The sequence below is a fragment of the Myodes glareolus genome, chromosome 16 (assembly GCF_982192425.1).
Source record: "Myodes glareolus chromosome 16, mMyoGla1.1, whole genome shotgun sequence".
Classification (NCBI taxonomy): domain Eukaryota; kingdom Metazoa; phylum Chordata; class Mammalia; order Rodentia; family Cricetidae; genus Myodes; species Myodes glareolus.
Window position 1 is genome coordinate 8793604 of NC_142041.1, and position 27881 is coordinate 8821484.

The 27881-nt window shown below is 46.3% G+C and overlaps 1 protein-coding gene across 4 annotated transcripts in view; it reads right to left on the reverse strand.

Moving 5' to 3' along the window:
- LOC146891386 (uncharacterized) overlaps positions 1-27881 on the reverse strand; it is a 116535-nt gene that overhangs the window by 70573 nt on the left and 18081 nt on the right. Inside the window, exons 2-6 of one of the 4 annotated variants that reach the window (XR_014997250.2) lie at positions 19589-19702; positions 19096-19174; positions 16102-16180; positions 13938-15396; positions 12046-12325 (exon numbers count right to left, since the gene is read on the reverse strand). Coding sequence is in view for 2 of the 4 variants with exons in the window: in XM_087897076.1 (XP_087753202.1) it covers positions 15240-15396; positions 16102-16180; positions 16290-16412 (359 nt within the window). In the remaining 2 variants the exon portion in view is untranslated. Of the gene's footprint in view, positions 1-12045; positions 12326-13937; positions 15397-16101; positions 16181-16289; positions 16454-19095; positions 19175-19588; positions 19703-27881 lie in introns of those variants that run through there. The other 3 variants (XM_087897077.1, XM_087897076.1, XR_015735079.1) reach the window with 3 other exon arrangements.

A 27881-nucleotide genomic window follows, 5' to 3' on the forward strand; every position in this document is an offset into this window, starting at 1 on the left:
TAGGGAAGGAACAGGTCTGTGCCTTTGAATCAGTAGATTCAGGAAAGAGACAAACAGCCACATGGAGGAAGATGGGCAGCTTCGGAGAACAAGTTCAAAGTGTCAGGGACAGTATACTCAGACTCTCGGCCAGCATATGAAGGAAAAGGAGAGGAAGAAGAGGAAGTGTGTCCCTTTCTAAGTCAGGGCTCAGAAAAGTGGGCAGCCTAAATCATGGGGACTCCATAAGAGGCTGCACAGGGGAAGGTCCCTGGGAAGAGCAGCAGATTATCTCATTAAGTGGCTACTTCGCCCATCTTCTTAGCTTTGTTTTAGGTGAATCATCCCCCCCCCCCCGCCCATGTTCTCTTGGTCAGATGACTGACCAGCCTAGGTGGATTAACTCTTAAGGAAAAAGACAAAGAATGTGTTCTTTCTTCTTCCTTTCTTTTTTTCTTTTTGATTTTTTTGAGAGAGGTTTTCTCTGTGAAACATTCTTGACTAACCTAGAACTTGCTCTGTAGACCAGGCTGGCCTCAACTCACAGAGATCCACCTGCCTCTGCCTTCCAAGAGCTATGATTCAAGGCCTGTGCCAACCACCACCCAGCCAATGTTCTAATCTTTGGAGAAAATCAAATTGTCATGTCTTGGAGATGGAGTGATGACTCAGTGATTGAGGGTGCCAGCAGCTCTTCCAGAAGACTCCAGTTCAGTTCCCTGCACCCACCTAGTAGCCCACAGCCAACTGTAGCTCTAGTTCTAGGGGCTATGACTCCCTCTTCTAGCCTTCACGGGAACCACGCACACATACGGTACACTGACATACATGCAATCAAAACACCCATACACGTAAAATAAAATGAAACTTTTAATGCCTTGTCTCCACCCATGACCAAAAGTAAATTCCATTCTTTGGATTAGGAAAAGATGGCACACCTCTGGGTACATCTGTGAGTCAGCTACATGGCACACCACTGGGTACATCTGTGAGTCAGCTACCAGACATACCTCTGGGTACATCTGTGAGTCAGCTACCAGACATACCTGTGGGGCTATTGTCTGAGACATAGATGAAGAAGGGAAAACTGACCCTGGGTTCCATGGGCTGGGATTCTGCGCTGGATAAAAAGGCAAAAAGACAAAAACAGCTACAGCACTGACAAGTCCCTTTCCCTTCTCCCTGGTCATCTCCATGAACCAAACTGCCCCACCAGCACCCGAACTGCCATGATGGATAGATAGTATTCCTTTGATCTGTGAACCAACATAAGCCTCCTTTTCAGCTGCTTTTTGTCAAGTATTTGGTCACAGCGATGGAAAACACTAATAAGAAATTCAGTACTGAGGAGTGGGGTAGTTGTGGGAAAGTTGGCCACTTGGTTCTCAGCCCTTCTGAAATGGTTTCCAGGAAGCATTTGATGTTGTGAGTTATTGAGGGCCTTGCTGGAAACAGGGTTCAGTGGGTCATTCTGGCTACAGTGCAAGAGTCCAGAATGCCAACAGTGGTACAGACAGTAAAATTGGGCTCACGAGCTCTCAGGAGTGAAAGAGGATGCTATTGGGATCTAGCCTAGAAGTCATTCATGTTGCATTCAAACAGGGAATCTGGCTGCATCTAGCCATATCTTGAGAACCAGAGGTGAGAAGGGATTTAAAAATAATAGACCAAGTTGTTTGGCAGAGGAAATGGCGAAACAAAATAAAAGTCAGGCTGTGACATGATTATGGCTCACTGCGTTTACTGAGGTTGACAAAGAATTCAAAGCAGAAAGATAGGGAAAGTGCAATCAGCAAGAAAGGGGACTGTGCCTAACTGAGCTTACCGCAGCTGACAAGCATTGGGAACTGTTAAAGAGTTTAGCAGAAACCTAATTAAGAGAAAAACCTCAGTTTGCACTGCAACAAAAGGAAAGGTGCTTTGAGGGCAAGGCCCCACCCATCAAAGGTTCTAGTCTATAAAAAAATGCAAATTAATTTGCCACTGAGGCTCCCTTATCAACAACTTGGAGAACACTACGCTCCCCCAGAACACTCAGAACAACCTATGCCAATCTCTCTCTGGATGGCCTACTTTCCTCTGCTTAATAAATTTCTGTTTAAAAAAAAAAAAAAAAACTCTGCCTCAGTTGAACTTATTATGGAAAGTTGCAACCCCAGTCAGTACTCAGGAAGCTAAGTCAGAAAGATCAGGGCCTCTTGTGGTACAGTGAGCCCAAGGTCAGCCTGTGCTACCTGTGCTCTGTCAAAAACAAAAAATAAAGACAAAGCTACCTAGAGAAAGAAGTACTTTCCTAAGGTCAACGTCAGCCGCCAAAAGCACAGGGTCGTAAAACCCAGAATGGGAGCAGCCTGTGCTTCTGGATGGTAGCAGAATCTGGAATATCGTTCTCGTGGTACTGGTCTTGGAGGCATGAGATACGGGTTTGTAGAATCGCCCTGTAACGGAAACAATAAACCTTCCCCTTGAGGAATCCTTCCATATACTTAAAGATCAATTGAGGAAAAGCTCTTTAATCGCGCTTGTCTGGCTGGGGCTGATGACCAAGGAAGAGCCGCCTCCAGCAGGAGATTTTACTGAGGCATTTATACACACTCTAGGCTCAGGCACTCCAGCTAGACAACCATCCTTCAGTCTCTATCAGATCCCAGACCCGGCCCCAGGTTATACTTGGAGCAATTTAAACAGAGACTGTTAATCTGGCTGCTTGAGCAAATAAGAGATTTATGCAACAAAGGTATTGCCAGAATTCTTCTAAGCATACCAGATTTGTTTTTTTTTTTTTGACAGCTGTTACCCAGAAATATCTTGTCCACTTGGTAAAATTTCGTTTCTTCTGATAAGTACAGGGGCTTTAATGGCAAACCAGATCCTATGGCTGTAACCCTGCTAGAGGCTTGGTCATACAGGGGAATGGAGCCTGTTAGCTGGTCAACCCTGGCGAATAAACATTCACACCCTAACATCCTCAATTTCCCCTGTCTCTAGCAGGCCTAGTTAGCATTTTACTTATATTTGGGGTATTTGGGAGGGGGTTGCACTCCTTCGGCTAAATGCTACTTGTGTGACTAATGTCTCCTAAGAGAACCTGTTAGTAAATCCTTTGTAACATCAGTTTTATTACTTTGAGTTTCTTCTGAATGGAAGGGAAAAAAGAGAGACTGAACCAAGCATCATCATTCCTGCCTCCTGCCTGCAGATGGGACACTACCAGCGGGCCATCCTGCCTCTGCTGTGGCCTCTTCCTGCCTGTGGTGGTTCAAGACAAACCCTTCCTTATTTTGCATCTGTCGGGCATTTGTCAGAGCAGCAGTGAAAATAACAAGAACAGCTGAGAATACGGCTGGCATCCAAGGGTCAGCTGGCAGGCTGATGGGATCGGGAAACTTTCAAGGACTTGAGACTTCTGCCCTACTCAGGACACTGTGCCCTCACCCTGACATGTCCGCAGTCTTCTACCTCAAATGACAATATTTCAGTGACTCAAGCTGGCCTAGGTTGACAGCCAACAAAAAGAAAACCACTGTTCTCTGTCTTGGGGTTTTTTCTTTCTGTTTCCTTCTCTCTCTTACATCTCTTCCCTGTGTTCTTTGCTGCTGTTTACATAAACAACATTTACTTCTGCAAGATTGCAGTTTTGTTGTGCTCAAACTCACGAGGTAGGCATCATTATTGCTATCTCACAGCGTGCGATAGAGTGCCAAGGACATAATAGAAGACTATAAAACACCCAGCTGCAGAGCCAGGAATGAGCACATGCGTTAATCCCCAAGCCTTTCCGCTTCTCTCCCTTGTAACAATCATCCTTTTAACTTCTGCTATTTCAGTTTTCTGCTTTTCTCAATTCCAAAGCATCCATAGGCATAAGACCTGGAGAGCTTGTGTGAAAGACATCTGGGCCCAGTCTCATGCCAATCAAATCATAGCTTCTTGGGTACGGCCTGATCATGGGTATTTTATCAGCAGCTCTCCCTGGGTCTTCTAGGTGTCCACCGGGCTAATATTGGTGTGGAATCGCTGCTTTGGACATTTGCCCTCCTCTTCACCATTGGAGAAAAACTATCCACTCTGGCATAATCACACTCTTGAAGCTTTTCTTAGGAAGCCTGGCTAACCTAAACCAAGTGCAAAATAACCAGTGAAAATGAAAGATGACAATTCGAGAGTTTTAACGTTCTTCACTTCCCAAAATCCTAACAAAAGGCACATAAGGGTTACGCCAATGGGGGACAAAAAGTCTATAGTCAAACATGACAACTAAAAAATGGAATAAGTAACCTAGCAACTTGGAGTAAGTCTGGGAACCCTGGTGCTGACCGAAAGCAGCCAGTCAGTACTGACCACCAGGCAGCTCACATAGCTTGCAATCCTAGCTCCAGGAGATCTGACACCCGTTTCTGGACTCCATAGACACCTGTGCTCACGTGCCTGAACCCACACACATGATTTTAAAGAGTCAAAGAAAAGTACAAAGCATCGACAATCTCCAGTAGAAGTCAACAAAGGAGGAGCGTGGAGGCGCTAAGTTAGGAAAACCCTCCCGAAAGCTCTAAGTTCTCAGACGTGAGCTAGAAGAGAATGGAACTGTGGGGCAACTGAAGGGAAGCCCTGTCTGCCAACCAACGTCTGTCTGCCAACCAATGTCTGTCTGCCACCCAGCTGAATAGACTTCCAAGGGAGGAAAACCAAACCTGCCAAATTAATAAAAACCTAAACCTTCCCCTTTGGCACGGGGAGAACAGGAACTGAGACAAGGACTAATAAGAGGCTCTAAGCCTGAAGTGAATAAATCCGATCTCCCTCCGGAAAAAGAAGAGGGCAGACTTAGGGGGTGGAACTGGAGGTTTCTCTCCTGCCCTCCACTTCCCAAACATCTACTCTGAGGCTTAATATTAATTGTAAACTGTTTGTCTGATGGCTCAGGCTTATCACTAACTAGCTTTTACATCTTAAATTCATCCATTTCCATTCATCTATGTATTGCCACGTGGCTGTGGCATTACCTCACATCTTGCTTCTGGCATCTTCTTGACTCCACCTTCTTTTTCTCCTTATCTTTGCTTGGCTTTCCCACCTGTCTCTATTCTGCCTGGCTATTGGCCAAATCAACTTCTTTATTAACTAATGGTAATAAAATGTATTCATAGCATACAGAGGGGCATTCCACATGAGACAGAAATTGGGGTTCAATCTGAAGACTAGAAAAGCAAAGCAGCCAGCCATTGGCTCTTACTTCTCCCTCAGCCCAAAATGGCAATCCTAACTCCAAGAATCTCAGAATGAGACTGAGAGTGATAGCTGCCTTCTCCCATCTTATATTCCTCTCTAGAGCTGGGATTAAAGGTGGGCACCACTGGGATTAAAGGCATGCACCAGCTGCTCTCTATGGCAACTAGTGTGGTTACTGGGATTAAAGGTGTATGTTACCACTGCCTAGTCTGTAAGGCAGATCCGTGAGGCTATTTTACTCTCTGATCTTCAAGCAAATTTTATTTATTAAAATACAAACAAAATGTCACTACACAAATGGAAAGAAAATATTTTGAAGATTTGCAGAAAGTGTGTGTGTGTGTGTGTGTGTGTGTGTGTGTGTGTGTGTGTTTAGATACTGGGTTTCCCAGGATAGCATAAATTCCTGGACTTGGGGTGATGACTCGGTAAGTATAGTATAAGACTCCCCAGCATCCACATAAAATCTGGGAGAGCAAAGGAACCAGTTGTAATCCTGAAGCTTAAAGGCAGAGACAGGGTAGATCCTGAAGCAGGCTGGCAGTCAGCTGCAAACTTTATGTGTAGTAAGAGAAGCTGCTTAGTGGAGAAGGTGGAGAAGAGCTGAAGGAGGCAGCCACCAGGAATCCTCCTGCCTTAGCCTTCAGAGTAGCTGGTGTTACAGTCATGTGTCAATAAACTGGTACAATACAAATGTTCTTGTGGTTCTCAACATAATAAAACAATAAATACTTCAAAAAAATAAATAATCCTATCAAATGAAATGTGTGTTCCAAAAAAAAAGAAAGAAAGAAAGAAAGAAAGAAAGAATTGAATCAGGCCAGAAAGATGGCTTACGAGGTAAAAGTGCTTGTGGTCATGCCTGATGACCCGAGTTGGATCCCTGGGACCCACGTGGTGCATGGTGGTTTGAATGAAAATAGCCTGCATAGGCCCACAGGGAGTGACACTATTAGGAGGTGTGGCTTTGAATTAATGAAAACATTGCTTGGCCTATTAGCTTATACATATTTCTAGCTAGCTCTTATATCTTAAATTAACCCATTTCTATTAATCTATATGTTGACACATGGTTGTGGCCTACCAGTTGGTAAGGCTCCATCCAGCATTTGTCTCCTTCTGTGGCTATATGGTGTCTCTCTGACTCTGCCTACTTTCTCTTAGCATTCAATTTAGCTTTCCTGCGTAGTTTTATTCTGCTTTGCTGGTAGGCCAAATCAGCTTTATTCGTTAATCAACGATTCACAACATATAGAGGGGAATCCCACATCAGTTGGAGGTGGGTTTCGTGGTTTCAGATGTCCAAGCCATGTCCCGTGTCTCTCTTTTCCTGTTGCCTGTGGATCCAGATGTTGAACTCTCAGCCCCTCTCCAGTGCCACATCTGTCCACATACCACCATGTTTCCTACCATGATGATAATGGACTAAACCTTGTATACTATAAAGGTTTGTCACTCGTATTGTTTTAATAAAATGCTGATTGGCCAATAGCCAGGCAGGAAATATAGGTAGAACAACCAGATTAGAACTCTAGGAAGAGGAAAGGTAGAAATACAATTCCCAGCCAGATGCAGAAGAAGCAAGATGAGAATGTCTTATTGAGAAAAGGTACATGGCTAAACATAGATAAAAGTTATGGGTTAATTAATACTGTAAGAGTTAGTTAGTAATAAGCCGGAGAACTAGGTCAAACCGTTGATAATTAATATAAGCTTCTGTGTGTTCATTTGGGACTGAACAGCTGCAGAGCCAGGCAGGACAGACATTTTCATCCATACCTCTCAACTGCAAGCCAGCCCCAGTTAAATAGTTTCCTTTATGAGCTGCTGTGGCCATGGTGTCTCTTCACAACAATAGAACAGTAACTAAGACATGGAAGAAAGAGAGAACCAACTCCTTCTTACAAGTTGAGCTCTGACTTCAATACAAGTATCATGTCATACACACACACACACACACACACACACACACACACACACACACATACACTATACTCACTAAAGGTGTATTTTGGCCTGGGAGGTGAGGCAGATTGAACTCTGCAGAAGTGAACCTCCCAACAGTCATGTGATCACTCACAAGGGCCTCCCCTTTCATCAAGAACAAGAGTCTACTTTTTCACATCCTTAAATCTGGAGAGACAAGGAAAGAGAGGGGATGTGATTTCTCTGACCAACATAATGTGCTCTAAGTGACACTGTGGCTTCTGTGGGCATAGTTCTCAACTGGCTTCATACCCATTGAGAGTTGGCAGGATGAAAAGTAGGACTATATTGAGGATCCCACTCTGCCCTGCCAGGCTGTGAGAAACCCAGGTCAGATGAAGGGGTTCTCAGGAGAGAGCATGGGAGAGAAACAGACAAGCGATGTGGGATTCCCCTCTGTATGCTATGAATACCATTTTAAGGTTAATAAAGAAACTGCCTTGGCCTGATAGGGTAGCACTTAAGTAGGTGGACAAAACTAAACTGAATGCTGGGAGAAAGAAGAACAGAGTAAGGGAGAAGCCATGGAGCCACTGGAGACAGATGTGCTGAAACTTTGCTGGTAGGCCACAACCTTATGGTGATGCACAGATTAAGGGAGATGGGTTAAATTAAGATGTAGGAATTAGCAAATAAGAAGCTAGAGCTAATGGGCCAAGCAGTGTTTTAACTAATACGGTTTCTGTGCGATTATTTTGGTTCTGAGCAGCCAGGAACCAACAAGTGGCTCTCTCCTCCAACAGACAAGGACAGCTAGAGAAAGAGACAGAGAGACCAAGAAGTGTCAGCCATGGGAGGGTACAGGGTGGACCCTGTGTCTGTGGCATCAGCTGTGACCATGTGATCAGATATATCATACAGTTAAGCTTACCAACAGCCTGATTTAAAAAATAATAATAATAAACAACAAAATTCTCTTCCCAGGCCCAGAGTTGTGGGGCACTCCGCTGTTGCAGAAATAGATTATCTGGCAGGGGTAGCCAACCACTGCCTGGAGCGCCTGGAAGAACCAGGCAAGGGTGAGTGCTGTGTAGTGAAATTCCCAAGCTCTCTCCCCAAGTCAGTTCCCAGCATGCTGGCATCCAGGATGCTGCTACCCTCCAGGCAGGGGATGGGCAGAGTCTCTATTGGAAAATCTGACCAGCTCTGGAGAAAGCACCTAAAGCAGCTGTCCTGGGAATTACCCTCAGGTACCCTGCCAGGAAGCTTGATCCACCCTTGGCAGACAACTGCCCAAACAACCCGGGACTGCTTCCTTTCTAAAGAGAGTAAGAAACCTAAAACAGAAAGCAGAGGGTGGAGGTAGAAAGAGAAAAAAAAATATTAAAACAATCCCTATTGTTCTTGAAGATGAGATACAGGTGACACAAGACCCATGTGTCAAAAGCAGGGTGCAACCAAAGAGAAAAGCAGCTGAGGAACAAAAGAGGGGTGTCTTGGTTTATTAAAAGGACAGTGGTATAAACTGAGAGGAAGAGTTAGGAGAGGGGTTCACAGAATGTTTTAGACTGGAGAGCAAAAGACATGGGTGGGAAATCAAAAAGCTAAGGTGACTAGAGGACCAGGGCAGACCAAATAGTAAAGATTTCCCGAGAGGAAGACTGAAAACCAAATGAAGGAGCAGAAGTCGCTCCCTGTGTGAGTCAGAAGCATCTCCCAGAACTGGAAGTCGTGACCCACAGCAAGTCACGGAGTCATGAAAGTAACTGCAATGGCGAGATAAGGAAGATTCTACCAGAGGAACAAGAAAGGACGCTTTCTGGAGAAGCTAGCTCATGCACAAAAGATCCAAGCCAAGTGGCAGGATTTCTCAAGGGCACAAAGGAGCTATAAGACAATGGGGCAGTGCCTTCCGATCTCTGAATAATTGCTTCCATACTGGAGTCACCTACCCAAACTGCTGTGTCAGGGCGTGCAAGGAGCTCCTAGACGCATGAGGCTGCAAAATCTTAGCCTCCCACAAGCTGTTCTTCAGGTCCCTACTAGAAAGGGTGCTTCATTAAACAAAGGATTTCAAGATGAAAGAAGACAGAGCCAGGAAGAAGGTGATAACAAACACGGTAGAGCAAGGAAGGGATTCCCAAGGTATCAGCGTAGGGACCTCAGTGTGACAGCTGCCAGGCCAGCAGAGAGCTTCTCAAGGGCAGAGGAGACAGACTGGCCGCTGTGAATGCCACCTCAAGAGGAGATCCAGAACTCTGGCATGAAATCAGAGGTTGATAAATGCATAGCAACCGAAAGACCAAACAAAACAAGCACAATTCAGGGCAGTCCCATCCTGCAGAAACATAATACACACAGCAGGTGGAATTCTGAATGATCTGTCACCTTAAAAATTGAGCTCAGATTCATTTTTATAACACATCACAGTCAACACGCTATTATGCAAAATATTATTTTAACATAGTATTAGTATAAAAGTTATTCTTGAGATATTTCATATTCTTTTTTCAAATAAAGTATTTGAGCTTCAGGGTACATTTTGCATTTAGCAGCCTTCTCAATTTGATTTCAGCTGTACAGAACTTTCCTTAAATTTGCAAATGGAAGGTGATTTACATAACAAAGGTATTCCAAACATTCTAATAAACTGTCAATTTTTTAAATTAAGCTGTAAAAGAATTAAAATTAAGCATTAAGTAATTCTGTCAGCTGGTGGTGGCACACACCTTTAATCCTCAGGAGGCAGAGGCAGGCAGATATTTGTGAGTTTGAGCCCTGCCTGGTCTACAAAGTGAGTTCCAGGACGACAGAGCTACACAGTGAAAGCCTGTCTTGGGAAAAAAAATAAAAAAGAAGGAGGAGGAGGAGAAGGAGGAATGAGGAGGAGGAGGAGGAGGAGGAGGAGGAGGAGGAGGAGGAGGAGGAGAGGAAGAGGAAGAAGAAGAAGGAGAAGGAGAAGGAGAAGAAGAAGAAAGTTCTACAGCTACAATAGGTCCTGTTTCAAGCCCGGAAGAGACCATGTGGCTACCAGCTACTCCTATGAGTCTCACAGAAGATCACAATCCCTGAAAGACTTGGTTTTGAAGAGCAAACTCTGAATAGGGATCTAACTAAACTATACTGCAGACTACACTGGGAAGATGGGGGAGGGAAAATGTTCATTGTCAAGGAAGGAAGTAAACGGGAAACTCCGTGCCCTTCTTCCACAGTATAAAGCCCATGCACAGTGTCTGTTATGCTTTGAATGAAAAATGTCCCTCACAGGCTCATGTGTCAGAACACTTGGTCCCAGCTGGCGGTTCTGTTTTGGAGAGTCTGTGAAACCACTGTGACCTGTGACCTGTGACCTAGCTAGTGGCAACTAGTTGCTGGCAGCAAGCCTTGAAGGTGGGGGCCACCTCTGTTGGTCTGGAGCTCTCTGTTGCTCAAGAGGTCAAAAGGGACAATGCATCTGCCACAGGTTCCCACAGCCTCTCAGGCCACACCTTCCTTGCCATGACAGCCTCTCAGGCCACGCCTTCCTTGCCATGATAGCCTCTCAGGCCTCACCTTCCTTGCCATGATAGACTGATATCCCTTGAAACCACAGGACAGAATAAGTCGCTCCTCGCCTAAGCTGTTTCTGTGTGGGTGGTGTGTCAAAACAAGGAGAAAAGTATGATAGTTGCCTCAAACAAATAAATAAATGAAAAAATAAAGTCACAGTTTCACCCCCATTAAATAGAAATACAGAAGTACATACAAAAAGAATATAAAAACATAGCCCTGAGTGATGGGTTCTAAGTGGGGTGAGATGGAAAAAGGACTCTATTTTCTTAACAAACTTCATGCCATTTGGTTGACTCCTTAAATTTGCGCACATATGACTTTGACAGAAGTGGAAAGGTTCTAGTGTAACAGGGTTTATAAGTGATTGTCGCATTAAAACCTCCTCCATTCTTCCTACTGAGGGAGCAGGGAGACAGCACTGGGAGGTAGCCCCAAGGCTGAGGGGCAGTAACGTTAAAAACAAAGCTGGTGGCAACAAATGTGTCATCTTGTCCTGGGCCAAACCCATTCTCAAACACACAGCGTGCTGAGGGAATGTCTGAATGCTTGCAGAGAGGGTCTCTTACAGAGAGAGCCCTAGAGGCCAAACACCCTGGACCACAGACAAGCAGACACTATAGCCCCTTTCTACTCCTCAAACTGAGGCTGTCTGCCCCAACCAGCACCAGCATCCACACTCCCTTGCTCCTCTCCTCTGCCAAGCCCCAAAGGCCAAGGCAGAGCTTTCACCATGGAATGTTTCCTCGTGGCCACAGCAAACCATTTGTTACTATTACTTTTAAGTCGCAAAGCTGGAGAGTAGGTAATAGAGTTTGCTATGCAAACATGAATCTTAATTCAGACCCCCAGGTGTAGTACAATTAATAAAAACCCAGAGACTGAAATTGGGGTTCAACCTGAAGGTCAGAAAAGCAAAACAGCTACTGGCTGTTACCTTGACCTCAGTCTGAAATGGCAATCCTGCCTCCAGGAATCTCGGAATGGGACTGTGTATGAGAGCTGTCTCTTCCTGTCTTATATTCCTCTCTAGGACTGGGATTAAAAGTGTGCCCCACTACCGTTCAGTTTCTATGGCGAACTAGTGTAGCTACTGGGATTAAAGATGTGTGTCATCACTGCCGGGTCAAAAACTCTGACCAGTGCTGCTGTTTTAGTCTCTGAACTTTAGGTAAGCTTTATTTATTAAAATACAAATGAAATATCATGACACCCAGGACCCATGTAAAAAGCTGGCCACGGCTACGTGTGCCTATAGCTGCCGATAGCTGCCGTGCTATGAGAAGGCAAAAAGCAGGATCACTGGGGCCCGCTAGTCACCAACCTGGATCCAGGTGACAGATGGGCCCTCCCCCCCCCCCGCCCCCGGCTGCTCACTCCTCTTCCTCAGATGATTTTATCTCAGATGTGCGTGACTGTGGAGGACCAATGCACCTTACAATGGTCTTGCTTCCTTTCCTCCACTTTCTGTCAACATCTTTCCAAAACCGCCTTCTTGGCTTCATCAGTTGCTACGTGGTATTTGTTAGGAATATGAAATGTCCCCCACAGGCCGCGAGAGTGGGGGCTTGTTTGCCAGCTGATGGGATTTGGGGAAGCAATCACATCCACAGGAGTCTGGCCCAGCTGAGGAACTGGCTGCCTGACGAAATCAGATGTTGACATTATTGAGAGGTACATTAAAGGGCTGGGAGGTAGGGCTAGCTGGAGACAGGAGGCCACTAGGACTGAACCTAGAAGCTGTGTCTTGCCCTGGCCCCATCCTCTACTCCCTTTCTCTTCTTTCTGGCCACCCTCAGACCCTCCCTGTTCTAGGGCCCTCATGGCTGGCATACCCCACCCTCGGACCCTAAACTCTCCAGCCCAGGGTTAGGTTGCCCTTCCCTGTATAATGCAACCATTTTGATTTTCTGCTCCTGTTGTACCTTTGGCCTCCTGAATGCTGTACCCCATTCCCCTCTCTCCTCTTGCTTCTCCCCCACCCCATCTCCTCACATGGTCAGGATCAAGACCACCCTGGACCAGATAGCTGTGTCTGCCTCTGGCTAAGTTCTCCCTTTAATCTACACCAAACTTTCTCCTCTACCATACCTAGGGGCCGGCATGTCCTTCCTTTTCTTTTTTCCTTCCTTCCTTCCTTTTTTCCTTCCTTCCTTTCTTTCTCTTTCTTTCTTTCATTCACTGTGTATTTGGGAAAGCACAGCCACAGAAATAGGTGTGGAAGCATTCTTGTGCGCCTCAGAAGACTACCTCCATGAGATGGACAAGAAAAAGCCATCAGAGGGTACTACTGATGGACCCTGGACCTGTCCCTTGCACTGAGGACAGGAATAGTCTCTGTAATGGGTGCTGCTCTGCCACCTCTTCCTCAGACTTGGCCCTTGGCTGTCCTATCAGGGGGCAGCTTGTCTGGAAGGCTGTTTTTGTTTATGCCTCCAAGGTCCTCTACCATGAGGGAAGAGAGATTAAGAGTGTATGAAGTCACAGTTTCTTAAATGGCAAACAGGTAAACACACGGTCTTAATTAACTAGAAGCAACGTGGCTCTGGGGTTGACGTCTAAGCCCTGCCAGCAGGGAATTGATGAAGCCTTGGCCAGGTGCGGCTGGGTGAAGCCTCTGCCTTTTCCAGCCCACATCCTCCTGTTGCATCATCTGGGTCTTGCCTGGTCCCAGCAACTGGGGCTCTTTTGTTTCTCGCTCTCCTGCCCTCCAGTCTGCGGGTCGCCAAGGCCCTTTGTCTTTCCGTAGTCACCTCTCCAATCAGGGCACCACCCTGTGCCCTTTATCAGCCCAGATTTGAGCTTGCAGGTCACACCTCTCGGGCACCCCTTTCCCCGCCTCCGCCTCAGCTGCAGAGAGCTGAGCAGAGGGACTACAGATGAGCTGGAGAAGCAGGAAGCGGAAGCTGAAGAGGAAGAGCAGGGGGCCTTCCGAAGACTCCCCCTGCCTCCCCACTTCCTGGTTCCCACCATCTGGGCTCTACCCTCCCCCCCCCAACTCCCGAATTGACAAACTCCTGCTTGGTCACATCTGGTTGAAGAGAAAGAAACAGGAGTTGGGCGCGCTCCTAATAGGCAGCGCTTGGCAGGCACAATAGCGGCAGCTGCTCTTCCAAGGGCGGCCTCCAGCCGGACCCCACACTTCCCCTCCCGGTGGGGCATTGTTTTACACGAGGCATCTGGAACCTCCTCGTGGTCTTGCGGCAAAAAAAAAAAAAAGTAAGAATTTAAAACTTAAATCAAAATCCACTCACCCTCTGAATCTAAGACACTGAAACAGACTATCTTCCTTAGAGAACTTCCCAGACTCGCTCTATTTCCGTCCTCCGGGAGGCAGGTCCCTAGACAGGTCCCAGCCCCTCCCTCTTGCTGTCTGTCAAGGGGAATATAAACCTCAGTCATTCACACCATCCAAGCGATAGCGCTTAACGGAGGTGTGTGGTGGGGCGGGAGGGGGTCACTCGGGAGGTTGAAGCAGAGACCTGAGGGGAACAGGGAGAGTTCAAGTCCAGCCTGGGCTACATAGTAAGACTGCCAAAAATAAATAAAAATAAAAGAGAGTCCTTACTACCCCTTGAAGCCTTCTAAATCAAGGACTGTGGGGTTTGAAACATTTCCTGCTTCTTAACCAGAGGGGGCACACACAGCTTGAATTCAGATTCGCAGTCCAAGCCTACTATCAAAGCAGCGGGGCCTAGTCTGCCCGGTGTTATTTTCCACAGGTCTCTTCCGACCCCAGGGTTTCTCTTCCCTGGCCTTGTACCCATAGAAACAAGCCTGCATTTGGCAGGCAGCAAGAAGGCTCCGCGTGCATCATCCGACTGCTCTGGCCCTCCCAACACGCCGCCTTTCTCGGACGCCTGCGCGGGCTCCATGGATGAGGTGTCGCCCAATTACCTCCCTCTGTTTGTTCCCTCTCTCTCCTCTTCTGTCCTCCCTCCTCCCCACCCCCTTAGAGGACAGCCTTTCCAAGAAACAACACACACGCACACCTGGCACAGTGAGATAGGGATGCTCACCATGGATACCGGGCTACCATTCCCACTCCGGCAGCGGCTCCTGGGAATAAGTAACTATCTGTAGAATGCTGAAACTCCAGATGTGTGCCGGCTAGTGCCTTGAGACTCGGCTTCCCTGTCTCATTATGCCTATTTTTTTCCACAAGTTTCATATATGCATATCAAGCTTTCAGAAGGGAGAAAAATTGGAAATGGTAATCTTCCTTTTAATATGCTACCACATGCCAGCCCAGAACAGCTGTGCACACACCACACGCTGGACTGGACATGAAATATAGCACAGGACCATTTTTTTAAGCATTCATTCCCAGGGCATACCAAACACATTTACTTGGAGGGAGGTCACACAGTCTTCCTTCTGCATAAAAAGGTGGCTTTGAACTAGGTACCGCCATCTGGAAACAGCCTCCTCCGCTATTGATATGTAAAGTGCACATATTACGCCATCTTGCTGGGACACTGCAGCAGGAGGCTGAGGCGCACAGGCTCGTAATTGTTTAAACATACAGCCTCCTGTTCTCCACGGTGCTTACTTACCTTGCTCTGAGAAGCCATTTGCCAGAAGCAGAGGTGACTCTGGACAGGCTGGGAGGCAGTTTGCTCACAGGGGTATTGGTCTGCCTTCGGGAAGACGTGCCCGGAACCCAGATTTTGGCGAAACGTTTGGCTATTCTCCACTGTTGCTCAGAGCTTGCTAACAAGAAAGAATATGTCAAGTGCGTGCCCAGGAGTCAACTGCAAACACCATGGAAATACCGACCCTTGCTCTTCTGCTCATTAGAGCCAAGTCGTTGCCTCCCAAGCCCTCCAGACTCTCCAATAGATAGATATCAGCCTAAAACTGGTTTTCTCCAGCATTAAAAAATAAAATAAAATAAAAATTGCAGGATTCCATATTGCTAATTGATCTCCACTAGTCAGCGGGATGGCCGTGAGTTTACTAACAATTGCTCTTTAAAATGGCCAGCATTCCTCCACCCTCAAGCGCCCTTTTGCTGTAAAGAGCTTATCCAAATACACTGCTGACCTCTGGGGCTGTTTAACTTCTGTGTTGCTTTTTTCATTTTTACTTCCTGGCCTTGTTTTCGCATGTGTTTGCTTTTTCAAATGGACATGACATGGGTAACATAAATCAGCTACCTAAAAATGTAAAACCAGGGGGCAGATCTTCAGCTGGGGTGAATGACCGGCAAGGTGGCTCATGGGTAGCACTAACCAGGGGGCAGATCTTCAGCTGGGGTGAATGACCGGCAAGGTGGCTTATGGGTAGCACTAACCAGGGGGCAGATCTTCAGCTGGGGTGGATGACCGGGAAGGTGGCTTATGGGTAGCACTAACCAGGGGGCAGATCTTCAGCTGGGGTGGATGACCGGGAAGGTGGCTTATGGGTAGCACTAACCAGGGGGCAGATCTTCAGCTGGGGTGGATGACCGGGAAGGTGGCTCATGGGTAAGCACTTGCCTGACACTCTTGAGGCCCTGGTTCGATCACAAGCAAAGAAAGGGAAAAAAATATTGTATTGTATGCCATACCATAGCTAGATAACAACTTTTAATGGCTAGTTATGCTTCGACAAAGTTCAATTACTTTATGTGCTTGTTCGATTTTCTTCACCACACTAGGGATGGAAGCCAAGACGTTGAGCAAGCTAGTCAAATCCTCTGCTACTGAGCCGAGTCCCCGGCCCTTGCAAACAAAATTAAATGCCATTTTAAGAGAAACCAGGAAGAGAATACAGAGCTCTGAGTAACTCAAAGAGTTAAGCCATTACATGCACAAGTAACAGAGGTCCTTTCACATACACACACACACACACAGAGAGAGAGAGAGAGAGAGAGAGAGAGAGAGAGAGAGAGAGAGAGAGAAAGAGAGGAGAATCCAATCCAGGAGCTCCTTGGAAAGAGAAGTCGACTGTAGGTCACCCTGCCCTTTACGTTGTGAAGAGCTTGAGAGGTCTAATAAACCCAGCAGCCTATGGCAAAGGTAATTTATTTTATATTCCCCTTCACTGCATGCAATATTTTTGGAAGGGGAGAGCAAATATAATTCAAAAAGAGTGATAAACAGTAGAACAATATCTAGTCATGCTTCTACCGCCAAGTGAGAAGACCACATGCCTTTCGCCTCCCTGCAAGGTGTGTTTCCCATCCTGTTTTGTATGTCACCATCTCGGGCATGCCTAGCTAAGGATGTGGGGCCAGCAGCTTTGCCAGCTTGTAGTTGGTGGCCCTTCTTAAAACCGAGAAGCAATACACATCGCCTGAGATAAACAACTTCCGGGTGCGGGCACACACATCTCCACACAGGCACCTCCCAACTCCACTCCACGGAAAATACACGGCTTGGCTGGGAGCGGCTCTGGGCTGGGAATGATTACTAAGTGGACAGCTCTCTGCTGATTTCCTGAGTCCAGGAGAACCCGCCCAGCCACTACTGGGGCTCCAGAGAGATTCTGGCTGGCTCTGTTCCTGGCTCATACTTGTTACATTTTAGGTGGATGAGGTCATTGGACAACAGATGAGGTAAGCATGCAGCCTGTTCTGTGAGTTGGAAGAGATTACCCTATGACCATCCAGTAAACACAGTGAAGTCCCCACAGGGTTACAGACAGCTGGGCTCTGCCGCTGGCTATGAGCGGTGGGAGCCCCGGGACTCCAGAAGCCTGACCATGCTCTAAAAGGAGCCAAATCGCTGTCTGAGCTCACGTCACACCAATCCCGGTGTCAGCTGGCTCAGCTGGAGGCAGCTCCTCACAGAAGGAGGGCTAACTGCTCTGTGGCAGGTTTGCAGAGAAGCTGGGTAAACAGACCCCATTACTTCTGAAGACTGCTCCGAGCCAGCACACCAGGGAGCAGGCCCAGTTTTGCAGTTGTGTGCGTTCAGCTGACAGCAGTGGTCCTGCTGGTCAGAAATGCAGCCTCGTTCTCTGCTGCTGTTCTTTGAGGTAGACCCGCGGCAGGAAAACAAACACTGCTTCATAATCAGTAAAAGTAAACCCTACTCCGAAGCCTGTGAAACTACAGAATGTATTCCTAGAGAGGTACACATCCTGCTAGGGCCTGCCGGGGTCCCACCACCCTCACGGTCAATCAGAACATCCTTCCCATGGTCAAGTCCGATTAGCTACATTCTACTTCTACCTCATGCATCCATCTTCCCTTCCTTCCTTTCTCCTACCATTACTGAGCTATTTGGGAACACTTGGAATGTCGTGGAAACCTGTGATCCCCCTCCAGACCAGCAGAACTCACTAGCTGACAACCAGCAAGGGTTACAAAGAAAGTGTGGATCATGGAAGGGAAGACAGGAAGTACAGAGGAAGAAGGCATAGGAAAGACACCCTGAAAATCTTCTTCAACTGGACACAGAAGGGAAAAGCCATGGAGGCCCTGTGCTGTGTCACACACACCTCCCACAGCCCATGAGGTAAGTTCACAGTGACCCCTTACAGGTCAACACAGAACTCCCTAGACGTTAAATCACGTGCCCGAAGGAATGGCAAGAATCAGGAAGACTCGAACCAGGACAGAGGACCCACAGCCTGGCCTCTCATCACTCTATCCCAAGCAGTTAAACAGATGACAAGTCCCACAGTACCTCAGTGTCACATGTGAGGTCTGTATCCTGCCAGCCACGTAAGTCAGAGTAGTCTCAGGTTCCAGTCATTCCTGAGGAGGAAGCTGTAGTTGATACTCTCTGCACACTCGGTAACACTGGCCAAGAGGACGGCCTTGCCATTCCTCTGGGTCTTAGACATGGCTACATTTATCATGACTATGCTCACATCAATAAAACAGATTCACTCAGGACTTCATTTGTAAGTAAATGGCATGTTTTATGGATGGAGTATGCATGTGTGAGACTTTGTAAATCTTGCCAAAGGATTTGAACCTTCTTCACAGGTCATGGGCAGTCACTGACTTGCATAGTTTGAATGTGTCCCCCTTGGCTATGAGTATCACTCAGTGGTGGACTTGTCCAGCCTGAGGATCTGTCGGTACTCTCCAGTACTACAGGAAAAGTAAGCATTGGAGCTGGGTGGATGACTCGGGTGGTAAAACACACTCCACACAAAGGTGGTCACCACCGCATGAAAGGACAGGCATGGGGAACACATTTGCAGTCACGGCGCTGGGGACGTAAGGATAGGATCCACAACCAATAATGGAGTATAAATAGGAACCCTTAGGAGTGGAACCGCTTTCATGGAAGAGTCACTGTATAGCACACACACACGCACACACATGCATGCACACCCATGATGGCAACAGAGACAACAGACATATAAATTAACAGACATATGAATTAGCTTCATTACAACGGTCACTTCGAAGTGTATACATATATCCAATTACCCCGACACACTTTGGAGGGTGGCGAAAAATGGTCTTACCTGGTAGTACAGGCTTCCGAATCATGGCAATCCTCCTGCCTCAGCCTCCTGAGTGCCGGCATTCCAAGCACAAAGAAACCTACATGCAGTTTAATGAAAAGAGAGAACAAGACATGATGACGCAATCAAACAAGAGTCACCGCGCATGTGCCGCTCCAAGGGCCACACGATGCGTCAGGACCAGCGCGGTCCTCAGCAAAATCATATCATCTGCTCTCCACCAAGCCACGTTTCAATCCGCACCACATTTAAACTGCATGTTTCTTACAAAGCTTCAACGTCCCCCCCAGTTTCTGCCCTTCCACTTTGTTGTGTAGGCTTAGGGGTGTGCATATGCATCTTTGTGAGGGTGCCCATGCATACAGAAATACATGCATGTGTGTGTGCCTACATATAGAGGCCACAGGTCAGCTTCAGGTGGCATTCTCAGGGGATATCCACAGCGGGGTGTTTGTTTGTTTTTGAGAGGCTTTCGCTGGGACCTTGAACTTACCAATTAACTCAGCTAGATTGGCTGGCCAGCAGTCTCCTGGGATTCACGTGTTTCTACTTCCCCAGCAGTGAGGTTGTAAGTGTGCATCACAATTCCTGGCTTTTTACATGGGTGCTGTGGATAGAATATAGGTCGGCATGATTGTGAACAAGCACTGAGCCACCCATTTTAAGAAACACATTCACTTTATGAATGCAACCATTTTAAGAAAACTGCCCAAGTTTCCCATAACATAATGTGTATCCTTTTCTTTAAAAAAAAAAAAAGTTTACTTCTTCCTGTCTCATTACTTCTTCCTGTCTCATACAAGTACAAGACAGGCTGCATACAATCCTGACTGCATTTTCCCTCACTCCACTCCACCCAGCCCCTCACTTCCCCGCTCCCCCAGATTCACCGCAGCCACCCCAACCCCAGAAAAGAGCAGGCCTTCAGGGACATCATCCAAACACGGCACAAGAAGATACACTAAGACCAACACAACCCCCATACCAAGGCTAGATGAGGCAGCCCAGCAGGAGGAAAGGGTCCCAAGAGCAAGCAAAAGAGTCAGCGGCACACCCCACTCCCACTGTCAGGAGTCCCACACAAAACACCAAGCCAACGACTCTAACGTAGTCAAAGGACCTAGAGAAGACCTATGCAAACCGCAAAGGCTGCTGACGCTCCTTTATTATTCTAGACATTCCTTTTCGGTCCCTCGACCTTCCGGCTCTAACTGGGATCCACTGTTTTCCATACCTGCTATGCAGCTTGCCTCCCAGGGCCGCTTTGCCCTGCCCAGCCCTTCTGCTCCTCAGATTCCTAATTCCCTGTTCTCTTCAGTCCTTTCTGCTTCAGTTTTTCTACCACTGTATTTCAGCTGTAGTTGTCTGTTTTAACTGTCGCTCTTCAACTCCTCAGATCTTTAAGCATCTTGTCCTAAGACACTATTCCAACCAGATAGCGGTGAGTATCAGTGAGTCTAAAGCTCCAATTAGAAAGCAGTACTCTTCCTCCCCGCCCCCCCGTGAATCTAAAACTCCAATCAGAAAGAAGTCCTCCCCCTTGGTGAGTCTAAAGCTCCAATCAGAAAGCAGTGCCCCCCCCTCGACGAGTCTAAACTACTGTTTCTCAGCCATTTCCCTTAAAATAACTTCTGTGGTTTCCAACACTTTCTCTTCTTTCTTGATATTGTCCTGCTTTATTTAATAAATGTAAAGATTCTTTTTTTTTTTTGTCTGCTGTTGTTTCATCTGTATCTTCCTGTAACAGGGCCGCGTACAAGAGAGCCGCATTTGTTTCTGGGCGCCTCTCTGCCAGCACCTCTCAGGCACTAGTCCACTACGAGCGCAGAGAAGTTCAAGAAACACGGCTGGGAGAGCTGACAGAAGGCAGGAGGCCATACTCCACACGCCACCTCAGTCTCTTCTACAGAAGGTTCTTGATTTATGGTGGGGTTACAGACCAATAAGCCCATCACGCGTAAGTTGAAACTATCACAAGGCAAAACGCATTTGGTACACCTGACCTACAAAACATCATAGCTTAACTCAGCCTGGGTTTAATGTTCTCAGAACACCTATGTTAATCTACAGATGGTCAAAATCGTTTAACACAAATCCTATTTATAACAAGGTGTTGGACATCTCAGATAATTTATTGAATGCTGTGCTGAAAGTGAAAAATATGATGATTTATGGGCATACTTTCACCCTGTTATAGAGCCAAAGAATCATGAGTCAAATCGTTGTAAACCAAAACCATCTATACACCACCCTCTGACCCAACAGAAATGTCAGAATCTTAGTGTCTCTCTTCAAAAGTTGCTGAGAGAGGGTGTGTTCTCAGAACACACTGTGGCATGGTGTGTAAGGACTTTGGGGCTGTCTAAGGAAAAACACATGGCTGTCATTTAGCTAACGTATTAGATTTGTTTTAGCTGAGTGGATATATAAACTGAAGGGGGAAAAAAGAAATTGCTAGATTTTGCTACTGGTTCTGTGGAAGTCTGGATATTTTGAAAATCCCTCTGTTATAAAACAGTGCAATGCTGGATAAATGATCAAGTTAAATGAATTAACACATTTTTGTTTTAATGAGGATGTGGAGTTACTCAGGAAATAAACGTTAATGCCAGAATTCTAGAGCAGGGTTAGCAAAACAATGTGTAGGCCAACCACCTGCTTCTGTCAATAAAGTTTTATTGGCATACAGCCACGCCCTTTCAGTTACATATGGTTTGTGACCGGCTTTGTGTTACATAAGGTTCTGCAGGTGCTACAGACGCCATATGGTGCACAGGCCTGAAGTGTATACTATCTGACCCTTCAGAACGTTTTTCATGCTTGTTCAAAGAAATGTGGTCTTTGGAGCTTGCTCCAGGAAGAGAGTGGACCTAAGATTAACATAAAACTTAAACCTTGCAACAGGCTCTGTCATGACTCGAGTCTGAAATGGCCCCCTCGGGACCAGGTTTGCGATACCCATTCTCCAACTAGAGACTTACATTTTAGAAATCTGGAAATCTTTAGGGAGTGGGGTCCCCCTAACGGAAGTGATCCCTGAAGGTGAGACTTTGTTGGGTATACGCTGGCCTCTGGTTCCGGCTGGCGAGCTGTGCTTCTCCATCTGGCATGGTAGGAACCACCACTGCTCTCACTTGCACTGCTGGGAACTCTGCTGCGCATTCCCTACCAGGGAAGATTACAGGCCCTTAAACCATGGCTCCAAATCATCCTTTGTCCCCTGAAATTGTCTGTGTCACATGCTGTGACCACAGGGATACAAAGGGAAGCAACACAAGTTCACTCTCGGCAGAAAGGATAGAGTCCAGAAAACACCTGCTGGCTAAACCACCCCAGATATCTGACTCCACTGTAGCTTGGGGTGAGAAAAGAAAACATTTATTAATAATAGTAATGATAACAAAAATGGTGGTAATGACCTCCTGAGAAATGACAATCATGGGCCTGCCTTTAATTTTCGAATAATCCTAATTAAATGCCCCAAACAGAAAAAATAAATGTCATGCAGGAGACTTGCAAATACTCTCCATACACCCCAAAACAAAGCTTTCACTACCCATGATTCCCACAATAAATATAGGATGCACACTCGGAGAGATGGATCAGCGGGTAAATGGGATAGGAATTTGTATCTCAAGGATCCTCATAAAACCTGGCTGGGCATGACAGTTCACCTGTAATTCTAGAATATGGAAGTCAGTGGGTCCCAGAAAAGCTGGATAACTACACTAGCCAAATTGGCAAGCTCTGGGTTCAACTGACAGACCTTGCCTCAAAATATAAGATGAAGAGTGACCAAGGAAGACCTAACATCAACCTTGGATCAACACATCACATACACACTCATACACACACATGTGGGCGCATGAACATGCATACACAAAAAGAAAAAAAATGAAACCCCTAAGTACTAACAGCTGCAACTAGGAGTTGAAAGAAATAACCATGATTTAAACCTACAAGGTCTTCAAACAGCAGAACTGTCAAATATTAGAACATAAGATGGCTATGTATATTGTACATATGCTTAACAAAATCATTCATATGGTGAATATCAGCAAAAATGCTGTCTTGTTCTGTGTGGTGGTTTGAATGAGAATGTCCCCGTAGATTCATATGTTTAAATACTTGGTGCCCAGTTGGAGGAACTGTTTGGAAAGAATTAGGAGGAGTGGCCTTAACAGAGGATGTGTGTCACTTGGGGGCGGGCTTTGAGGTTTCAAAAATCCATGTCATTTTCAGTTAGCTCTCGCTGCTTCCTGTTTGGAGATCAAGATGTGTGCTCTCAGCAGCTGCTCCAGCACCATGCCTGCCTCCCTGCTGTCCTGCTCCACCATGAAGGTCATAGTCCCTAGCCCTCCGGAACCATGGGTCCCAAAGTAAACACTTGCTTTTATAAGCTTTGGTTATGGTGCTTTGTCAGAGCAATTAACAAGTAACTAAGCCATTCTGTGTATATTTTATTACAATAAAAATTTTAATAGATAAATAAAAATATGAATGAAATCTCAAAAACTACAAATTATAGAAAAATTATCAGGCAAAAGAAAAATCTCAAATATGATTGGACATAATCCATAACCAAGTAGATTTTATGAAATTAAAGGGAACTGAAGAGGTGACTGGTGGCTAAGAGGCTTAATGTTCTCAGAGGATAGACCCAAGTTTGGCTCCCAGTGATTTACAACTGCCCATAACTCCAGTTCTGGGGTATCTGAACTTCTGATTCTGTGGAGACCTGCACACATGTGACATACACTTACACAGACAAGTACACATATACAGACACAGGAATAAAATCTTTAAAAAAGAAATTATATCTATACCATACATATATGTTAAGTAGTACATATGCTTGTAGACGTGTAGGCAAAAGATAGACAGAAGAGAGAGAGAGAGAGAGAGAGAGAGAGAGAGAGAGAGAGAGAGAGAGAGACTATGAGCAAAGAAAATGTGGATAAAGAATTAGTGAGTTGAATACACAATTGAAGAAAACACCCAGAATATAACACAAAAAGATGAAAAAACACAAAATGGCAAGGGTAAAGAAAGAAATAAGAAGACCCAGCATGCATTCAGAGTTCTGGAGAAAGACTGGAGAGGATGAGGAACAGTAGATAGGAAAATTGGAAAGCTAGGGAGAGGCGTGAGTCTCTGCGGACAGGATGTGTAATACATCCACAGCAATCTTTTCCCAAAAATAATCACACATATTGGGTACATCATGAGAAAGTGTAAAGCATTGAAGCCTGGAAAAGATTGAAGCAACAAGAGATTCTGTTGCTTTTTGAAGCAGCTAGAATAGGACTGTCATCTCTCATCAGATGTGGTGGCACCTAGAGACAGTGGGATCATGTCTTCAAAGCCTGAAACGCTGTCGACCTATTATCTTTCAACAATGATCGTAAATAAAAAGTTTGAGCCAAATGGTGGTGGTGCATGCTTTTAATCCCAGAACTTGGGATGCAGAGGCAGGTTCTAGACCAGCCTGGTCTACAAAGTGAGTTCTAGAACAGTCAGAACTACACAGAGAAACCCTGCCCAACCACCCCCAAAAGAAAAACTTTGATGAAACAAAAACTAGCAGAGTTGACCATTCACAGACTGTCCTCGAAAGAAGCCTTAGGAGACAAGCACATGGAATGTGATTCTCTAAGATCCTCTGAGAAAGAATGAAATGCTGGAGCCTGGGAGCTGGCTCAGTGGGTAAGAGCGCCTGTAAAAGTATGAGGACTGAGTTCAGAGTCTCTGCATCCACGTAGAAAGCCAGGTGTAACCACCTGTACTCCTCACATTAGCACGAGACAGCCAGGGAGGCCAAGACAGGAGCATAGCCAGGCTGGGACTCTCTGGCCAGCCAACGTACCTTCCAGTCAGTGAGAAACAGCCTGTGCTGGCTGGTCTTCCATCAACTTGACACACAAACTGGGGTTGTCTGAAAGGAGGGAAACTCAGTGGCAAAAATGCCTTCATAAGATCCAGCTGTTAGGCATTTTCTTATTAGTGATTGGTCGGGGAAGGCCCAACCCATTGTGGGAGGTGCCATCCCCAGGCTGGGTCCTGGGTTCCATATGAAGGCAGGCTGAGCAGCACCACCGACCCCTGAATCATTTTCTGCCTCCAAGTTCCTGCCTGACTGCTGTTGGTGATGAACAACAATAAGGAAATGTAAGCTAAATAAACCCTTTGCTCCTCAACTTGCTTTTTGCTCACAGTGTTTCATTGCAGCAATAGAAACCCTAACTAAGACAGCATCTCAAGGGAACAAGAGATACAGCATGACGTTCAACATTTTTCTCTGACCTCCTCACAAGAATGCATAGATAAACATACGCATGCACAGCACGTATACACACGCAACACACACACACAGACAGAGAGAGAGAGAGAGAGAGAGAGAGAGAGAGAGAGAGGAACTTCTCAGTAAACTAAAACTTGTGAAAAGAAAAGGTAGAGAGATAAGAAAGTCAATCAAGAGGCTGGAGAGATGACTCAGCAGTTAAGAACACTGGCTGCTCTTCCAGAGGACCCAAGTTCAATTCCCGGCACCCACATGACAGCTCACACCAGTCTGTAACTCCAGTTCTAGCGCTTCTGACAGCCTCACAGAGACATGCAGGCAAAACACCAATGCACCTCAAAGAAAAAGAAAAGAAAGCCGATCCCAAGTGTCTGCTAAGAGGTGATATTGTGATTTTACACTATAGAAGGAATTATAGACTCTCCTGACTTCCCACAGTACCATCATCTGTTTTTCAGGAGGAGAGTAAGAGTCAGGTGAATAGTTCAACATTTTCAGAAGAACAGAGCTACGCAGGTCTTCTGGGAGCTCTCCGTAGAAATAGAAATGTGGGCACGGCTCGTGAATCCTTTGAGTCCGTGGGCAGCCCGAGGTTTTCCCTACTGACATCATTTCTGTCATGCTCCTGATGACTTTCCTCGAGACACCACTCAGCATAGACACAGAGTCCGTCACCAGGCTGCACTTGCACCTTGTCTCTAATGCGAAGTTAAGCTTCTCCGTGGCCTTCATCAAGGGCAGGCCCGAGCATGGCTGAGGGAGGGAAGGGGACTGTCTGCTGAGCTCTCCCCTGACCTGGCACCACACACCGCTCTTTCACCACCTCATATCATTAAACCCTCACACGGAAGAGACAAACAGTTCTCACCCTATCACAGTTCAATTTCTTTTTTAAAAAAATATTTTTTATGGTTTATTTAACTTTATTTTATGTGCATTGGGTGTGAAGGGTCAGATCCCCTTCAACTGGTTCTTCAGACAGTTGTGAGCTGCCATGCGGGGGCTGAAAATTGAACCCGGGTCCTCTGGAAGAGCAGTCAGTGCTCTTAACCACTGAGCCATCTCTCCAGCCCCCCACAGTTCAATTTCTAATTTTAAAAATTTCAGTGTACTGTCCAAAACATTCTGGTTTTTTTTAATACACTACTTAATAAACTTTCAGCATTTCTTTATAAGCTAGGTTTTGAACTAGATGTTTGTCCATCTGCAAGTCAGTATATATGCTATGAGCACAGTTAAGGCAGGCAATAACAAGCCAGAGTGTTGGTAGGTAAGCATTGTGTGTTTGCGACTTGAGATATATTCGACTTCACCAAGGGTTTGTCAGAATGAAACCCTACCCAAGGTGGAGAGCATCCATTGCTGGAGACTGTAAACTACACGCTGCCAGTGAATGGGGCAAAGGGAAGAGAGGGGGAACCACGGAGAAGTACGTCCTGGACCTCTTCCTCACCGCTGCACGATAAAAGCAAAACGTACCAAATGAGGCCATAATGATCAAAGACATTTCTGATCTGAAGCAGCCTGCCCACACCCAACCCAGGACAGAAAGCTGTGACAGTTCCAACCCTCCCCCTGTTTCTGTGTGACTCGGAGGGGAGATGGATTTCTGGACCTTTTAACGTCTGAAACACTTCTAAAAATATTGTGAGGCAAATTTCAAATTTCAAAATTCAGTTATGCCACGGTGCGGGTGTTTGTATCATTCCCAAGGTTTTACATGCTGAAAGCCTTGTCACTAATGCGGTGGCACTGGGAAGTTGGGGACACTGGGAAGTGGTTAGTGTGTGATGGGAGAGCCCTCATGCTCCATTAGAGCATGGATTAGTGCTCTAATAAAAGAGGTTCTAGGTCCTTTCCACAGCAAGATCTGTAAACAGAGTAGTGAACCCCCACTGGAAACCAAGTCTGCCAGCACCTTTGTCCCCAGCCACTCGGAGGCTACCAGTTCTTGTGTTTATTGTAGAGGCTGAAAGGGCTAAGGTGGGGCCACAATAGTTTTTTGAACCATGCCTATGAGTATTTGCTCAAAGATGACTCCTCTGGCCCTATAATGACAGAGTTGAGTAGATGTGACAGAAATAACAGATCCCGAGTGACGAAGGCGTGAGAAGGAATCGCAGCTATCACGCCAATGAAAGCAGTGCCATCAGGTTGGATACACGTCCAGTGGGCCTGCCGCCCACCTCTCCATTGTCTCTCTCATCCTTCCTCCCTGCTCTGAGGTGCAGAATGTTCTCACGGTCCCCATAGTTCACATGCCTGCTGGAAGGCCATAACCACAAGGATGCACATTTGCTGTGTCCGTGGCCACAGGCTCGTTGAGGCTCACACGGGCCTGGCTGACTCAGCCCTGGTGAGAATGATCAGGCTGCAGAGGCAGTGAGCTGTACTGTAGTGTGAGTCATTCTAAGATATGTAAGAGTTGATGGACTCTACAAGGACCATTTTCTTCTTCCTGTAAACTGAGGCACTAAGAACCCCG